The 18,387-nt window shown below is 34.1% G+C and overlaps 1 protein-coding gene across 2 annotated transcripts in view; it reads left to right on the top strand.

Annotated features, from left to right (window-relative positions):
* Positions 1-18,387, top strand: part of LOC140441012 (cationic amino acid transporter 2-like) — a 109,209-nt gene that overhangs the window by 30,876 nt on the left and 59,946 nt on the right. Inside the window, exons 1-2 of one of the 2 annotated variants that reach the window (XM_072531402.1) lie at positions 4,942-5,101; positions 11,228-11,456. In XM_072531402.1, the coding sequence (XP_072387503.1) occupies positions 11,228-11,456 (229 nt within the window). In that variant the 5' untranslated portion in view covers positions 4,942-5,101. Of the gene's footprint in view, positions 1-4,941; positions 5,102-11,227; positions 11,457-18,387 lie in introns of those variants that run through there. The other variant, XM_072531403.1, reaches the window with a different exon arrangement.

The following is an 18,387-nucleotide window of genomic DNA, read 5'->3' as shown; positions in this document are numbered from 1 at the left end:
AAAACGTCCAATACGCTGATGACCTAATCATTTACTACCATAGTAAATCTGTTTCCATTACATGTAAACTTCTACAATATGCAGTAAATCTTCTTCAAGATAGATCTAACAAACTAGGATCATCATTATTTCCGAATAAAACTAAATTATAAAATTTTCCAGAAAGACCTCTACTCCCTTGCCCGAAATTTTATTCAACAATTCTCCACTATCTGTTGTTAATCAATGTAAAATTCTCGATATGATATTATTTGACTCCAGATTAAATTGGAAAAATCACGTCTATGAACTTAAAATCTTGTTTTAGAAGGCTCAACGTTCTTAAAACCCATAGTCATCCTTAATGAGGTGCCAATGAAACAACTTTATTGAAAGTCTACATAGCTCGTATCCGATCTAAGCTCGACTACAATATCTTTATCCATTTCTCTGTCTCTACATCTGACATAGATTTATTAAACTCTGTTTACAATAGCGCTCACAATTCCCTCTTCTTACAATAAACAACATCTGATCATGAAACCTATACTCAATCTTCCTTCAATAGACATATCACCGTCGTTAACAAACATGAATCACGAATCACCTAACGTTCTTATAACAAAAGCATATTTAGAAATTATACAAAAAAAAAACAAATAATTTAATTCTCTTTACCAATGCTTCTAAAACTATCACTCACTGTTATTGGTTGTGCAGTTATCACTAAATATGAACTTGTAAGATCATCTTGCTTACCCTTAACATGAAACGTTTACATATTTCCTTCCATTTATCCATTTAATCAATACAATTCTCAATGAGCATCAATTGATTTAAAGTATTTACCAAAATCTTTCTGCTCACTTTAAAAAAGTCTCTCACATATGGCTGCTTTCTTATAATTTAATTACTGGTAATGAAACAGCAGACCATTTTGCGAAAGAAGCTACCAACTATAGTTTTGGGATAACCATAATTCAACTAAAGTAGAAACCCTCAATTTAGAAGAGTGATATCATAGTTTAAACGCAGAATATCCTCAAATTTAAATGTACACAGCGGCCCTCGAAAACTGCCTGTTTTCTCGATTGCAATTTGCGTTTCCTCATAAGAAATTACAGAATATATTAAGTAGTATATTTATTTGTGCTTCTCTATAGTAGACTTGACCAGAAGTTGTCGTACAGTGTAGCCAATTCTTGTTCACAAGTAGTAATTATGGTCATACAAAACCTGTATTCTTCCATGCAGCGATTATTACCGTCATAAAAATACAAAAAAACCTGATCTTTTCAATAGTAAAAATTAAGCACAAAATTGTAATGAAATAAATTTTATTTATATGTTCCGTTTCGTTACATATTTAAATTTATAAAATAAAAATCGATATTTTAAAACAATATTTTTCAATCGTTTGGCAACTTTGGAATTAGCAACGGAACTCCGTTTCAATTCAGATCCACAGAAAGCCGTCAAACTAGTTTTTGTCGAGCGAGTGCCCATCAACAATAGGTTATTTACATTGGCGTATCTGAGAGTAGGGTATTTTATGCGATAAGTTTGTGTTATTGATAAAACGTGTTATTGATAATACGAGTGTTATAGTTTGTCGTTTTATAGTAAATGTTTAGTTATATTCTGTGATTATTTGGTTTGAGTTTTATTGGAGTTGGACGAAAAACCGAGTTGTTCCAAGAGAAGACTGCAAAATTCTGATGTTGATTCCAAAAATGAAATGCCGCAAAAGAGACGGAAAATGTTAACGTCCGAAGAGAAGGTAATAATACGAAACGTTTATGAAGCAATTGTCGGCAGAAAAATGGAATTAAATGTTAGCCAAGCGGTCGACATTTGTAGCAGTTTAACAAACGTATCCGTTAGCTGTATTTATCGTGTACTTAAAAATACATCGGAAAATAAAAAGCAAGAAAAAGGTAAAACTAGAGGTAGGAAAAGCATTGTTTTGGATGACGAGACAAGGAATATTATACGTCGAAAAATTCATTAATTTTATTTTCGGAATGTAATTCCAACACTGAAAAATATTTCTCAAGAGCTCGAAAACGATGACTCCTTACCCAAGATATCTCGTAGAGTCTTAACCAGGACCATGCGTGAAATGAACTTTCGATATGTAAAACTCAACAGAAAAAGTATGCTATTAGAAAAAAATAAAATTATTGTGCGGAGAAGAAAATATTTAGAAGAAATACGCAAAATTCGCAGCACTGGACGCAAAATATGTTATTTGGATGAAACCTGGATTAACCAAGGTTGGAAAAGGTCATACAGTTGGAAAAGTTTGGCAAGATTTAAATGTCAAAAGTAAACGCGAAGCATTTATAGAAGGCTGATATACAGGATTAAAAGCTCCATCAGGAAAGGGACGGCGTTTAATCGTCACCCATATAGGAAGTGATACAGGGTTTCTTGATGATGGTTTTCTTCAATTTGAGTCGAAAAAAACAGGTGATTATTAAAGAAATTGAAAGGGAGGATTCAAGAATGGCTTACAGAAAAGGGGATTGCATACGAAGAATCAATGCTCAAAATTTAGCTCCTTGACATTGCACGGTTAAGGAAAATTGAATATCTTAAATATGCTGTAGATGAAACTGCAAAAGATTATGGTGTCAAAGTTCTGCGTCTACCACCTTATCATTGCGAACTTAATCCCATTGAACTTATCTGGGAGCAAGTGAAAGGAGATGTAGCACGCAATAACAAAACGTTCAAATTAAACGAAATTAAGAAACTTTTGATTCAAGCAATCCTTCATGTAACTCCAGCGAAATGGGCTAAATGTATAGGCCACATAATTAAAGAAGAACATCGTATGTGGGAACTTGACACTCATATCTAAGTTTTACTAGAGCCAATTATAATTACACCAGGTGGTGAAGATAATGACAGCGATAGCAGCACTGTATCTTCAGGTTTAGAAAAAAAACCAAAAACAAAAAAAAAACGAGAAGAACATAGTAAGTGTGTATAGTGTTTGTGTTTAAACACATCAAACATTATTTTTATTTTGTTTTTATAGAATTTTATTTTGTTTTATAGGATTTTATTTTGTTTTGTTTTATACTGTTTAAGGGTTTTGTTCATTTTATTTAATAAGACAATATGGCTCTTGGCGAACACCCATTTAAAAAAAGTATCGCGCCACAAGACATACCTCTGGGGAGGTGTGGAAACTGTCTTAAAATTTGTTTTAAAAAAATTTCATTGTGTAACTGTTTAAGGACGGGTCACGTCAAAAGACGTTTTAGCGTAACTTCCGCGACAGCCGGTTGGCATCAGTAAACTTTCTGCAAAATTACTTCTTTTTTATAGCTTTTTGTTTGTGGCATTCTGTATTTTTAGGGGAATGTAGGGAATGAGCCACAAAATATTTATTCATATGTTTATTTATTGACGTTTCAATCTCTATATCCAGAGACCGTTTTCAATTATACAAATGATAGTACTATTTATTTTCTATGGCTTTTCGCTTGTCGTTCTGTATTTTTAGAAATGATGTTGGGAATAAGCCACAATATATTTATTCAAATGTTTAATTTACGGACGTTTCGATCTCTATAAAGAGACCGTTTTCAAACATACAAATGACAGATATATTTATTTTTCTATAGCTGCTTGTTTGTGGCATTCTGTATTTTTAGGGAGAAGGTTGGACATAAGCCACAATATATCTATTTACATGTTTAATACATTGACGTTTCGATCTCTATTCCGTTTTTAAAGATAGAAAAAAAAAGAAAATAAACAATATAAGATTATAAAAATATATAATAATAAACAAATAAAATAAATATAACTACCATTTATATCTTTGAAAGCGGTCTTTGGATATAGAGATCGAAACGTCAGTAAAAACTTGTAAATAAATATATTGTGGCCTATTTCGAACATTAATATTTGAAAAATAAAATATAATTAACGTTAAAATAAAAGTAAGTGTACGTCACTGGATTTCCAAACAGCTTTCCGCATTTCTGGGCCTTTAAACGATGACTCACTCTCTCAAATAGTGAAATTATACCATAGCTAACGATCTCAAACTTATTTTAGACCAGGGCATTATTAGTGAAGTTATCAGATAACTATTTCTGCAAAAATCCAAAAGCCACCTCTCACACCTCTCCCTGGACTTCCTAACTAGAAGAGAAACACAGATTGTTAGAAGACTCAGAATAAACCACACCAAACTTACTCATGGTTTCTTGAGTTTCTTAGGAACTCGTCCAACTTTTCACTAACCTATAAAAAACATTGATCTTGAAAGTTACTCTTAAAGGAATGCTTTACAACCTTAAGGGTACGTCCAGAACGGAGACCATCGCATTGTATCCTCACCTAGATCATAGCAGTAACAGTGAACGCTCGCATTTAAAATAATGCATTTATTTTACCTGGCGATTGGTAATATAATAGTATGATCCTATGGTTGGGGCGAGGGTCGGCGCCTCGTTGTGACCACCAACTTACAGAGATTACGAAATTGTTTTTAAACCGTCTAGCTTTACCACAAGACGTAATATAGTTAGTTATATCTAACAGACATTAGTTAAAGTCATATAATTATTAATTGAGTTCGTTATTTAATATCTAACGTTAGTGTTCCTGTACCAATGGCCATAGTTGTAGGGGTACTTTATATAAATAAATAATAATAAATAATAAAAATAAATCTGGAGTTCATTTTTATTTAAAAAAAGCAATAATAGTGTAATTGTTGCCTTAGAAAATAAATTAAGTATAGTTGAGATTTGATTATCATATTGCTTAGTTAAAATAATAAAAATTAACCACCCAAAATGAACTTTTTTCACTTCTAATCGTGTATTTTATTGTATGTATCTGGTACAGAATGATTAATCGCTCAATCAGTGTCCCCAATCCAATACAACAATCAAAAAGATTAAAAATCCATACAAAGTAGCTAATTTATACCATTTTTTGTACACGGACCACGTTCTCTATTACAAAGTGTTTATCAGGTATTATCTTATCAGCGTGATTTTGTAAATACAGACAATTAAATACGGACCATAGAAAGTTAATTGTCACTTTTGATTGAGCGCGGGTGGATCAGTGATAATAATTTTCTTCACAGGTAAGATAACATATTTGACAACGTTAAGTAAACAGGTTTTACATCATAGATTTATTACTTAGACAGCAGGGGGATGGTTTTCCAATAATGAACTTTAAATAAGAAAAAGCATGACTTTTATTATTTACGTCATTTATTTTTCCCAACGTTTTTTACCTTACATTTCTAATCTATTCTTTTATTTTGCGAACAGGAAATCATTACAGGTGATTAAATCGGGACACTATAGTAGGTGATTGATCAATTCCTACTTCAATGAGTGTAATTTTTCTTCTGCATTTTTTTAAATCGGCGTCCAAACGGTCCATTAGATCTTCATAGTACAAGACAGGCATTATTTAACTAATTGATGTAATTAACACATTTAGAATCTCAAAAGATAGACATCGCCAACTTTTCCGGCCGATCCAGTAATCTTAACCGTCTTCTGTGGGCATTCGCCGCTTTCTTAACGTTGCTTTGTCTGATCTTTTGTTTAAGATGTGTAGAAATATAGATAGATGTTTCAGTAACAATCACATTTCTTTCGTAATTAACTCGTTCTTGCAAAATTTTAGTTGTACGTTTCAGAGTGATGTTTAATGAGTTGATACCTCTGTAGGTTTCTAGCTTTTTTATCTTCTTCTCCCTTCTTTTATGTAGGCTTTAAAGCCTATTTCTTCTTTAATATTAGCCTAATAAATTGTTTAAATTATCGCACCATCTTTTTCTTGGTGTGCTAATAATTCTTCGTCCATTTGGTGACTTATGCTGTTTCCGTTTTGTCACCCATCCATTTATGTCTTCTATATTGCATGCTCATCTCATGTTTTCGCTTCTCTCCCTATCCAACAGACTTTTCCCTGATATTCGTCGGAGTATTTTCATCTCCGTTGTTTCTTGTAGTCGTCTTATTTTAGATGTGTCATGTGTCCATAGAGGAGGCCACTAAAGATGTAACATCTAAGAATTCTTATGCATATATTGATACTTAAAGATAAGTTGCAGAGAATCTTCCTAAGGCTGTTTAAAGAGCTTCTGGCTTTTTCCTGGTCGTGGTGATTTCCCATCTTTAATCCGCTTAATGGCCATAGTTACTTCTTCGTTTGTTATTTTTGGGCAGTAGGAATTCTTTATTTCAGTCGAACTTCGTGCTGCATCTTCGAATAATTCTCACATATATTTTTTCCATCTTCGTAATTTATCTTCAATGGTGACATATATGTAAGAATCAGATATAGGGCTGCAGAGGCGAGAAACGAGGGAAATATTGCTCGTATCAATTTTGGGCCCGGTGGCTGTTGTCTAACGTACACCTCTAGATTTGTGGTATAAGGAAACTTAGCGTCTACTAATGCGTAGGTTTGTATGCCATATTTATTAGGTTTATTGGGCATATATACCATAAAGCCACATTTATTACTAAAAACTTCCAGTTTTTCATCTACCATTGTATATGCTGATAATGAAAAATGTTTAGGTAAATTTGAATTAAACGAATCATTCTCCCACAACTGTCAATTTGTCATATTTTTGCCTCTCTAATCGTGTTCGATTAGAGAGGCAAATTTATCATCAAAACGAGTGTGTCTGAGTAAAAACTTAACCTGTGCAAGGGATATTGTCAATCTAAAAATCTCTGGCGATGAACCGTTTGTCCTAAAGAGATCTTCTGCATTCATGTGGTTATTCCTTTTGGTTACCCCAGCTATATATAAAAGACCCAATATTGCTGTAAGTTTTAAAATATCTGTTTTTTGCAGACTTATGACTGAGATTATAAGAACACAGTTCAATAAAGATATTCGTGTTATCTACAATGGTTTGCAAAATCTCTTCAGTAAAAAAACAACTCCAAATGTTTGATGCGCTTTTCATATGTCGTACTTCCCTAGTTACTCCAGAAATTTTTACCTTCATTAAACTGTCACTGCGAGTTCGTATCCGGCGGTTTCCTTCATGTTTCTTCCATTTAGTTGTTCCATCCTTACCAATGAAATACGTCACTCTGTGGAACATTCAAGACTTCTGAGATTGGCTCTTAATTTCTTATTCCATGTCGGTGTCGTGGTCGTGTATCTCTTTAAAATCTCATTCCAAACTTCTGGCTCAGAATCAAAGAGAAATTTCGCATGAAAATTTTCAAGATATGCTTATAGAGAAAACATAATCAATAGATCACTCCCAATTATAAATTACATTAATATTTTTTTATTTCGCACGTTAACTCTGAAAGGTTAATCCCAACAGTAAGCAAAAATGATACTTATTTGCATTATATGCTTGTATAAATCGACTAAAATCGTTTATAGATAAGGCAAAAAGCTCGGGTTCGTTCGGAAAAATATTCCCATGAGATTTTTTTGCATAATCACTTTCATGAGATACCCCAAAATAAGGTTCAAGAAGGCTCCCAGGTAAAATGTTTGAATTTTTTGGATCATTCTGAACAAAATAAATCTTTTGTAGTTTTTTTTGTAAACTTGATCCTTTTCGAGATATAACTAATTTAAAACTGAGAAAAACGCAAAATTACGATTTTCAAAGCTCAAAAACACAAGTAAGAAACATTATTTTTGAATTTATCAAGGACCTAAATACAAGTTCAAACCTTGTTCTACTATTTTCCGATAAGTATTTTGGGCCTATTTAATTTTAAAACATTAGTTTTTAATCGTTAATGAAGCGCTGAAGGACATGCGTGTATAAGAGAGAGAAAATATCTCGGGCACACATTTTTGCTGTTTTAAATTTTCATTATACAAATGAGCGTCCTCGGCGCCATAGACGCTTTATTATTAATTAAAAAACAATGGTTTAATAGTTATTTACGCATCAAGGGTGTTATTACGATGCTTACACCCGGAAGCAGCATAATTCACCCAGAGGGCCTCTAGCCCGAGGGATGGATGTTGCTCGATGGGCATAATCATCAAGTTACACCAGTGTTACATACAAGATTTTATTTTTCACTTCACACAATACAAAAACTAAAATTGAGACGTTTTTACTTTTTATTTTACGGCACCTACAAAATATACGAGTATATGCATATTTTGTATGCAGCACTGGTGTTACAGGATGATTATGCCCATTGAGCAACATCCATGCCTCGGGACAAAGGCCCTCTGGCTGGATTATGTTCCTTTTCGGGCGTAATCATCTCAATAACACTCTTGGTGCATAAATAACTCCGCCGATAAAGAAGTCTTCATATCAAGAATATATCACAAACTGGACATAGACGTTAATGATACACAATTTGGTTTTCGCAAAGGCCTAGGAACGCGTGAAGCTCTTTTTTCACTTAATATACTGATACAAAGATGCCTGGACGTCAATCGAGGTATATACGCATGTTTTATTGACTATAATAAAGCAGTCGATAAAGTACGACATAAACAATTAATGAATGTCCTGAAATCAAAGAAGATTGACTTCAACGACCTCAGGATCATATCAAATTTATACTATAAACAGCGAGCAAAAGTACGTGTTACCGAACAGCTGTCAGAAGAAATTGAAATTAGACGTGGAGTCAGACAGGGATGCGTATTTACGCCAATTCTTTTTAATTCCTACTCCGAAGAGATTTAAAAACGCTCTTGAGAGTGAAACAGCTGGAAAAAAGGTAAATGGAGTTCCCATTAAAAACATTAAATATGCGGACGACACTGTGATCTTGGTCGAAAATATTGAAGATCTTCAGAGACTGGTGACCAGAATGGCAGAGTATGGAAAAGAGTAAGGTCTAACAATGAACGCCAAGAAGACGAAATTTATGAGAATATCGAAAACTCAAAGAAATAACGAGAATCTTCTAATAAACGGAACCAAGGTCTAACAAGTGAACAAATATGCATATCTGAGAATAATGATTAACTCCACAAATTATTACATTCAGGAGATCAAAATCAGAATAGAAAAGGCTAGAACAAATTTCAACAAAATGAGAAGAGTGCTATGTACAAGGGATTTAAAATTGGAACTAAGAGTTAGGTTGGCGAGGTGCTATATTTTTTCGACTTTGTTTTATGGAATGGAATCTTGGACCTTGAATGCGACATCAATGAAAAAACTGGAATCATTCGAGCTGTATAGAGGGTGTATAGAAGAATCCTGAAAATATCGTGGACAAAACACGTCACAAACAAAGAGGTTCTGAGAAGGATGAATAAAGAAATAGAAATTTTAAATACAATTAAAACAAGAAAATTGGAATATTTCGGACATATTACACGTGGAGAGAAATACACCTTGCTCCAACTAATTATGCAGGGAAAGATCCATGGAAAAAGAAGCATAGGAAGGCTTAGAATGTCATGGCTGTGCAACGTGAGAGAGTGGTACGGATGTACATCAAATGAACTTTTCAGAGCAGCCGTCTCAAAAGTCCGAATAGCTATGATGATTGCCGACCTCCTCCTCGGAGATAGCACTTGAAGAAGAAGAATATCAAGAATAAGAGATGCACTGGTACCAAAATATTTTTAGAATAACTGAAGAAGAATCTAAAGAATATATACAGATTACATTAATAAAATAAGGAGATGCACCAGTTATGGGAACGGACAGACAAAAAACGACAGTAGAGATACAGCACTACTATCGACAGAAGAGATAATAAAGAAATAAGGACATATCGGGGAGGAAATATAGAAACCAATTCAATAACTTACTGATCTAGTTAAAATGGAAAACAAGACATTAGGAACACATGAGAAACAGATAGTCAAGTCACATAATATGCTAGTTAGGTCCAAAATAAAGATGAATTTAGCCAGAGAAAAAATCGGAAAAAAAGTTAAACAGAAGAAAAAAAATACAATGACAAAGCTTTTATTCAAGAAAAACAAGAATCGAAATTACAAAAACACTGAAAATAAACCGATCAACAATATAAAAAGGAAACAGTGAAGGAAATATGAAAAAAATTAAAGACATAATAATCAAAACTGCAAACGTACCAATTATGATGAACCAAAGATAAAGGTGACAATGGATGACCCATAACACACTTCAGTTGACAAAATAATAAATATTACAAAAAGGCTTCTCCGAAGTGAAAAAATTACTAAAAAAAATACAAAGGAAAAAGTAGTTCTCCATTTCTCACCAATTGATTTTTTTTTATTAAAAAGAAACATTGCCGCATCCACCAACAGGTTATTAGCGGCGTTACTCAGTAAAGAAAACTTTAAATCTGATACAAAATATTAATTAACTTAATAATTTAATAAGTTTTTTACGTGACAGTTTTCTCCTAATAAATGTGGTAGAGTATTTGGGATATTGTTTATTGAACGTTCTCTATGGTATTTTGGACACTCAATTAACAAATGGACGACGGTAAGAGGCGTAGCACATAGGTCGCACAGGGGGCGTTCACTGGTCGAAAGTAAATACGAGTGTGTGATCTTAGTGTGTCCTATACGTAGGCGCGTTAGAGCCGTTTGAATAAACCATGTACTAGCACTAATTTTCCACTGTCGTCTATCTGGTTTTAGCAATCTTAATTTAGATTGCGATAGAAACCATTCGCGCTGCCACTGACCAAGCACTTTTTGTTTAAAAAACGTTTTGAGATCTTTACATACACTCTCACGCACTAATTCAGATTCCGCACTTGTTGCTGCATCACGAGCACTACTGTCTGCCTCTTCATTGCCGATAATTCCTATATGCGATGGGATCCATATAAATTTAGGAGTTATGTGATTCTCTTGGGCGATTTGTAGTTCAGTTTTTATTAGTTGCTCCAATGGCTGTTTAGGATACAGATGCTGTATGGCAAGAAGAGAGCTGTGAGAAACAGAGGTTTTGAAATTCTTGAGAGGTTTGCATGTCTTAGGGCACGGTACAAAGCAAACAGTTTAGCAGTGAAAACACTTGTGCTGGGCGGTAGTTTAAATTTGAAAGTAGACGTTGGAGTAACAAATGCACAACCAATGCCATCATTAGATTTAGAGGCGTCGGTAAAGATGTTTGTGCAATTTTGTGCTTAATTATTAAGGTAGTCTCGTTCAAGAATCTCATTTTGATCTCATTGAATCTCAATTGAATTGAAAGAATGTTTAATATTTGTAAAATAAATTGTTGGAAAAACTGGTTTTTGTTAATTATTGATATCTTTATATTTCTTTTCAGATGGCTTCCAAATTTTTTTCTGCTCTGAGCCGTAAGAAATCCAACGATGACACAGAAAGTGAGAGTCCGTTAGCGAGAGTTCTGACATTACTAGATCTGACAACTTTGGGAGTAGGAGCCACATTAGGTTTAGGAGTATATGTTTTAGCCGGTTCTGTAGCAAAGGAGGTAGCTGGACCTGCTGTGTGTTTGTCGTTTTTCGTGGCTGCCGTAGCATCAGCCGTTGCAGGTAATGTTGGTTTAAATACTGGTATACAATAATTAATTTACTGTTTTCACTCTTGCTTTTTTATTTTTTTCAAAATGACCTTTATTAAACCCGGCAAAAAATTTTATTGTATTTTCCTAGACTCGGGCAAATATGAGATATCAAATATTTATTCCGTTTATTTGAATAAATGTTTTTACAACTTCACACGCATATATAAAGTGTAATACAAACAGGATTTTCAACGATCTTGGCGTCAATAGGTAATTAATTAGAATAATTATCAAAACGCCGGTAACAACAAGAAATTTTGGAGATACCAGTTTTTGTTAATTTTTGTACTTAAAATCGATTGCTATAATGTAAAATTTGAATATGTACTAAAATCTGTTCTTAAATATAAATAAAAAGAATTAATTGCCCACTTAGATTTCTTGGATTAGATATTTTCATTAGATAAAGCAGATAAGATCTGTTTAGTATTATAATGGGACGATAGAGGCACGTTTCCAAGAACTTTTAGTATAATACGCCAGTCTATCTGGGAAAAAATCATTGATTTTACGTAAACATCTTAAAGCAGCGGTCGGGGAACTTTTTTAATCATTACCCCAAAATATTTTTTTGTAAGTTGATATTACCCCATGGCGAAGAGCAAAAAAAAACGAAATCGCCTGTTTTAGCATCTTTCATATTATAGATCCCATGAAAATTTTGAAAAAAAAAACAAGGATCTACAATCCAACTGACAGTACGTGTATCAAGATCTGGAAAGTAATCTGAAAACCGCTTTCTGAGTTTGATAAGATGTCTTACAATAGTATCCTTGATGTCAGCAAAAGTAATATTTTCGCAATCTTTCAAAAACAAAGCTAACTTTGAAAAAGAACCTATTTTTTTCCATTCTACTTTCTGTCTCCAATATTGCAGCTTTAATCCAAACGCTGACCCTATTTCTTTTGCTGAAATAATATTAATATTCTTTCCTTGCAATTCTTTGTTTAATATATTTATACTCTCAAAAGCGTCCGCTAAATATGCGAGATATGCAACCCAAAGAGTTTTTACTGCGACAATATTGTATTGATCAACCATAAAAATTTCCACTGCAATGTTGGGAGTCCATACTCTATTTAGTACATTTCCGCGAGACAACCACCTTACTTTTGTGTAATAAAGTAGGTCCGTATATTCAGCTTCACGATCCTGGTATAATTCACGAAATAGCCGCGTGGTGAGTGCATGTCTCTTGATAAAATTTACAATCTTGATGACATCATGCATGACGGCTTCCAGTATAGGTTCTAAATATTTGACCATAAGGGCCTGGCGATGGATCATACAGTAAGTAACTTCAATATCTTTGTTATTTTTTTATGAAATCCCAAAAACCATTAATATAACCCAGCATAGCTGGACCTACATCCAAAGATAAAGAAATACAGTTTTTTCTATTTTAAACTTTGCGCATTGAAGTATTCATTTACTTTATTGTAGACATCAATTCCACGAGATCTCAACTCAGGAAGAGAACAAACAGCAATTCCCCTTTAAAATTATCTGCACCTTTGTAGCAAACCTATACCTACCATTAGCTGTGAATTGCTAATAAAATCAGTTGTCCCATCAAGCTGAATAGCAAAATATTTGGCCCCTTTTGTAATGCGAAAATAACCTATTCCTTCACATTTTCTGCTAATATAGAAATTCGTTCTTTTAGAATTCTTGCAGACAAAGGCACTGAATTCAGTTTCTTCGCTTCTTTTTGACCACATATCTCTGCCATTTTTACAGCAGCTGGTTTAACCAAATCTTCACCAATAGTGTATGGTTTCTTATCGAGCAATCAACCAAGCTACTTTAAAGCTAGCCCTTGATGCTAAACGCTGATCAAATGTACCAAACAAGTTGCTATTCAATCTTTATCTTTTAACAGATATTTTTAAATTTGCAAAGTATTCTCGCTGTTTGGAAGACAGGTGTTAATGCAAATTATCTAAATGTTTCTTCAATTGACTTTTTTTAAAAGATTCTGAAGTCAGTACCTTCATACATACAATACACTGTGGTTTCATTGTACCATTGTCTTCTGTTTGTGTAAAACCGTAATTAAGGAATTCGTCTTGGTATGTTTTTTTCTATTTGCTGCCATCTTAAGGGAGACAGAAAATAATAGTTGTAAAATACTTGAATTTAAATTTTCAAATTGCGGCTTACCTTGATCAATAAATCGATGATTAATGATAAAATGCTGGTCTTGTTAGCAACTAACTAGTCAAAACTCGCTCTCTGACTCAATGTATTTGTGTCTTGACGGCATGACACAGACTGAGCAGGTAGTCGGGGACAGGGGCTGTGTTTTACTGCGCAAAGATATAACTCGAGAACACTCTAGTGGTGGGGAGTGAGATGGCGTGGCCTACATAATTATGTCGCTAAATTATTTAAAGTTGAAAAAATATCAACAGGTTTATAAAATAGCAAATTAAAAATATATACTTTTTACTCACAAAAGTTTCATTTTTACCCCCAAAAATTGATTTTTACCCCACTTGGGGTAATTTACCCCGGTTCCCCGACTGCTGTCTTAAAGGGATATTTGAAGGTTCTAAAATGTATATGAGGGGTAGCTGATAAAAAATCCGTCAGGACGTACACTTGATTTTTCTTTGTTTTTATTTCAAACAATCTTAAAAAATGAAAAAGTCATTTTTTTGTCTATAAAAACGTTTCTCATGCACTTCACGAGTTTCTGAATTAAAATACTTAAGAAATTCACCAAGATAGTTGCAAAAAACCCTTAATTTTGCAGTAATTTCTTCTTCTTAGGGTGCCTGTCCGTTCCGAACGTTGGTGATCATTCTGGCTATGATGACTTTGTTGGTTGCTATACATAATAGCTGTGTTGAGGTCTTTCTCCAGCATGCTCTCAAGTTAGAGCATGCTAGAGTTTCTCCAGCATGCTTCTTCATCTATAATCTTCTTCTTCTTACATCTTCATTTTTCAAATACTTAAGAAATTTACAGATAAGAAATACCACAGATCTGAGGCTTGAAAACGCAGTTATAAAAGGCTGCAACCAGTATAAATATCTAGGAAGCATCATATCAGCAGATGGCAGAGTTAAGATGGATGTACAAAACCGAATAACCCAAGGGAAAAAATGCATGGGGCCTGCGTAGCGCAAGCGGTAGGATGCTTGACTCGCAAGCCGGTGGTCCGGGGTTCGAATCCCACCGCCGGCAAGAACATCTAGACATTTTAAAAATGTCTATAGGCCCCAGGTCGACTCAGCCTGAATAAAAATGAGTACCTTGGGTAAAACCAGGGGTAATAATAGACGGTTGAAGCGTAGCACTGGCCATGTTACCTTCCTTGTATACCGTAGGCCCTAGATATAGCAGACTACCCTGCTATACTCCCAAAGCCGCGACAGCGGTATAAAACGGGAGACTATTATTAAAAAATGCATCCGAATACTGAATTCATTACTGTGGTCTAATAAAATAAAGATGCATACCAAACTTCGCGTATACAGAGCAATTGTAGAACCAATTACCACATACGGTGCTGAATGTTGGACGATGACAAAGAATGAACGAGATAAAGTAGACGTTGTGGAAATGGATTATCTTAGAAGGTCATGTCGAGTATCGAGAATGGAAATAATCAGGAATGAGGAAATACGAAACCGTACAGGAATTAGAGATACTCTTTCAGATAGAATACAAGGAAGGCAATTACAATGGTATGGTCACGTGATGAGAATGGAGGAGGAGCGGTGGCCAAAGAAAGCCTTAATGTATGTTCTGCCAGAAAGAAGGAAAAGGGGAAGACCACCAAATTCCTGGAGAAGAGAAATTACAAAAACAATGCAATCTAGAGGCTTAGAAGAGGGAGATTTCAGAGATAGGAAAAGATGGAGGCTGAAATGCGGGAAGCGGCAATCGCCGTAGGACCCCCGTTATATGATGATGATGAAGAAATTCACCAAGATAGTTGCAAAAAACCCTTAATTTTGCAGTAATTTCTTCTTCTTAGGGTGCCTGTCCGTTCCGAACGTTGGTGATCATTCTGGCTATGATGACTTTGTTGGTTGCTATACGTAAAAGCTGTGTTGAGGTCTTTCTCCAGCATGCTCTCAAGTTAGAGCATGCTAGAGTTTCTCCAGCATGCTTCTTCATCCATAATCTTCTAATTTGGTTTTTCTTCTTACATCTTCATTTTTCATATTATATTATCTTAAGCTAACATTCTACAATGATTAACAATTAAGTGCACAAAATTTTTTTCTGGTCTTAGTTTGGAAAGATCTTCTAGGAGATTTGCTCATTTGAAATGTACAATCTATAATCTACATAGATATGAAGGTAAAAATAATGGTTTTTATACACTGTTAATCTTATCGTGGGCAGTTCCTTACGCTTTTGTCTGTTCTTACAAATTTGTCATAACTTTAAGAGCATTTAAAGGATTGAACATTTGAGGATGTTAATCGATCCATACAAGAAGATAATGCAAATAAAATGGAGATAAAATAGAGCAAAATTGGTACTCGAAACCTATTGTAAGTGTTTCGTTCTTAGAAATTTTTAAGTGGAAATCACTTTCTAAAAACAATATGCTTTTGATAATGTAAACAGATTAAACTTTGTCCCTTATTATCTAGTATCTAAACACTCTCAAACGTTTGTTAGATGTTTCTTCTAGACTCCTTTTCCTTTCTGTACCAGTATCTTATTATAATATTAACTGTTACTATAAAATTGCTGCTTTTATGCTTACAAATATAATCATTATTATTTTTAAACATATTATTGAGTTTATAAAACAATTAAATTTACTATCAAATGACATTTATTTATATTATATCACTAGCGGACCCGACAGACTTCGTTGTGTCAAATAGATTTGGAATGTGGCAATTTATTTCTTTAATTCTTCTGAACAAAACCGTCACCATGATGATAGGGCGGTATGTGAGGGTCAGCTCGGGTGACCTAAGTATCTTTGCTTCCACGAACTTTGTCCACCCTTTTGGACTCACTAAAAATCCCGACTAGGATGTCTGCCAGAGGGCTTCAAACTAAGCGGGGAACTTAAGGTTCAAACCTGATTGAAAAATAATCAAGGGATAGTGGGAATCTAAAGGTGACAAATATTTATAAAGTGGGTGCTTCAATGACAAAACATTGAGATAATTAATTATTTATTATTATTATTATTAGCATAGGGTTAATAACCGATTTAATAAAGAATAATGAAATAAAACGTATATAAGTATTTTCAGTAATCGCTTTATTGTAAATCAAGTGAATCATAATTATTAACAAAAATCTGTTTTATTTTTATTGTATTGCTTTATGATATACAATGTTTTTATTTGATTACCTGGTGAATATAAAAAAACAAATTTGATGGTTTTCCAACACGGGAACAAGCAACATACAATTGACCATGTGAGGAACATGGGTTTTCTAGATTGATACCACAAACACCTAATGATTGCCCTGGGACTTATTTATGGTCATAGCAAAAGCAAGCGGCATTGTAAACTGTAGTCGTTTAAATTCAAATGGTACATCAGTCGGAATCATTTGGATGCGTGGTATCAGAACGTCTTCTATTTTACACTTTCCTTTTAGTATAGTTGCTTCTATCACGTTGTTCAATAATTTTTTTTATCGCTAACCGTGTGCCGTTGCAAAGACGCGGTTGGTTGATATTTCTCAACATTATAACTACGGATCCAACCTTTAATTGAAGATTGTGAGGTGGCAATCCTGGTAAATCCAGCGAGTTTAAAAATTCAGGCGGATAGTTAACGACATCATCTTGGTTAGTAGCCGAATCAACTGATTTATATATCCTTCAATTTTGAAATTTAATTTATTTACATCTATGTTTATTGCAGCCAATATGCCCGTTCGCTAAACCAATCATGGTTTCTGTAAGTTTGAGCAACATCTGGAAACACCTTTTGAATAAGTTCATCTTTTGATTGAGTTAACTGACAAAAACTTTGAGGAAAGTTAATGCAACCAGTCAAGGTGTCTATAGGAAATTTGCCATTACCAATGTCAATGAGTTGTTTAGAGAATATGTCTCCAGATTGGTCATTTGGCAACTCGACACGCTTATTCTTGCTGAAGTGCAATACCTTGACCTGTTTCCATAAATTGGAGGACTTTAAACTTGCATTGAGTTCATCAGCTGGCGTTGATCGTTTAATCACTGGCAATGTTTGACGAAAATCTCCTGTTAATTTTTTATGTGCCATCGTGCATTTATCCCAAACAATCAATTCACATTGCTGCAAAACCTTTGCCATTGCAGAGTTTTTCGAAATGTTGAAGGTTGGAGTATCGTTGCTTTGCATGTTTAATGGAAATTTTAGTGCTGAATGGCCTGTTCGACCACCTTTAAGCAAAGTTGCTGCGATCCCCGATGAAGCGAGTGCAAGTGCAATTTTATTTTGTGAGCGAATTGTTGCCTATCTCAATGAAACCAAAAAAATTTTTCCTGTACCACCAGGTGCATCTAAGAAGTAAATCCCTCCTGTTTTATCATTTGTTGCTTTCATAAGTGTATAAAATACATACTTCTGTTGTTTATTCAATAGTGGACGATTTGTTTGAATTAATTCTTTTAAAGTGTTGAGATCATACAGTTTTTCTTGGTGCAACTCTTGGTTACAAGCATTATGCATTGGACGATTGGGCGCGGCCAGGCCTAATTGAAATAATAGTTTGTTTGACATCATCAAGCACATGCTCTCAATTGAAATCAATGCTTCATTGTAAATTTCTTCGCTTATTTGTATAATTGAATTTTCCCTTCTAATCCGTATTTGATACAAAATATCACCACACATATTATCTTTGTACTTGATCCACAAATCATTTGGGTTTGATGGGAAGCATGTAGATATGATTATAGAAAACAATGTTC

Source organism: Diabrotica undecimpunctata, chromosome 5 (assembly GCF_040954645.1).
Source record: "Diabrotica undecimpunctata isolate CICGRU chromosome 5, icDiaUnde3, whole genome shotgun sequence".
In the NCBI taxonomy this organism is placed as follows: Eukaryota; Metazoa; Arthropoda; class Insecta; order Coleoptera; family Chrysomelidae; genus Diabrotica; species Diabrotica undecimpunctata.
The sequence above is the reverse complement of the archived record's forward strand: the minus strand, read 5'-3'. Positions and strand labels throughout refer to the sequence as shown.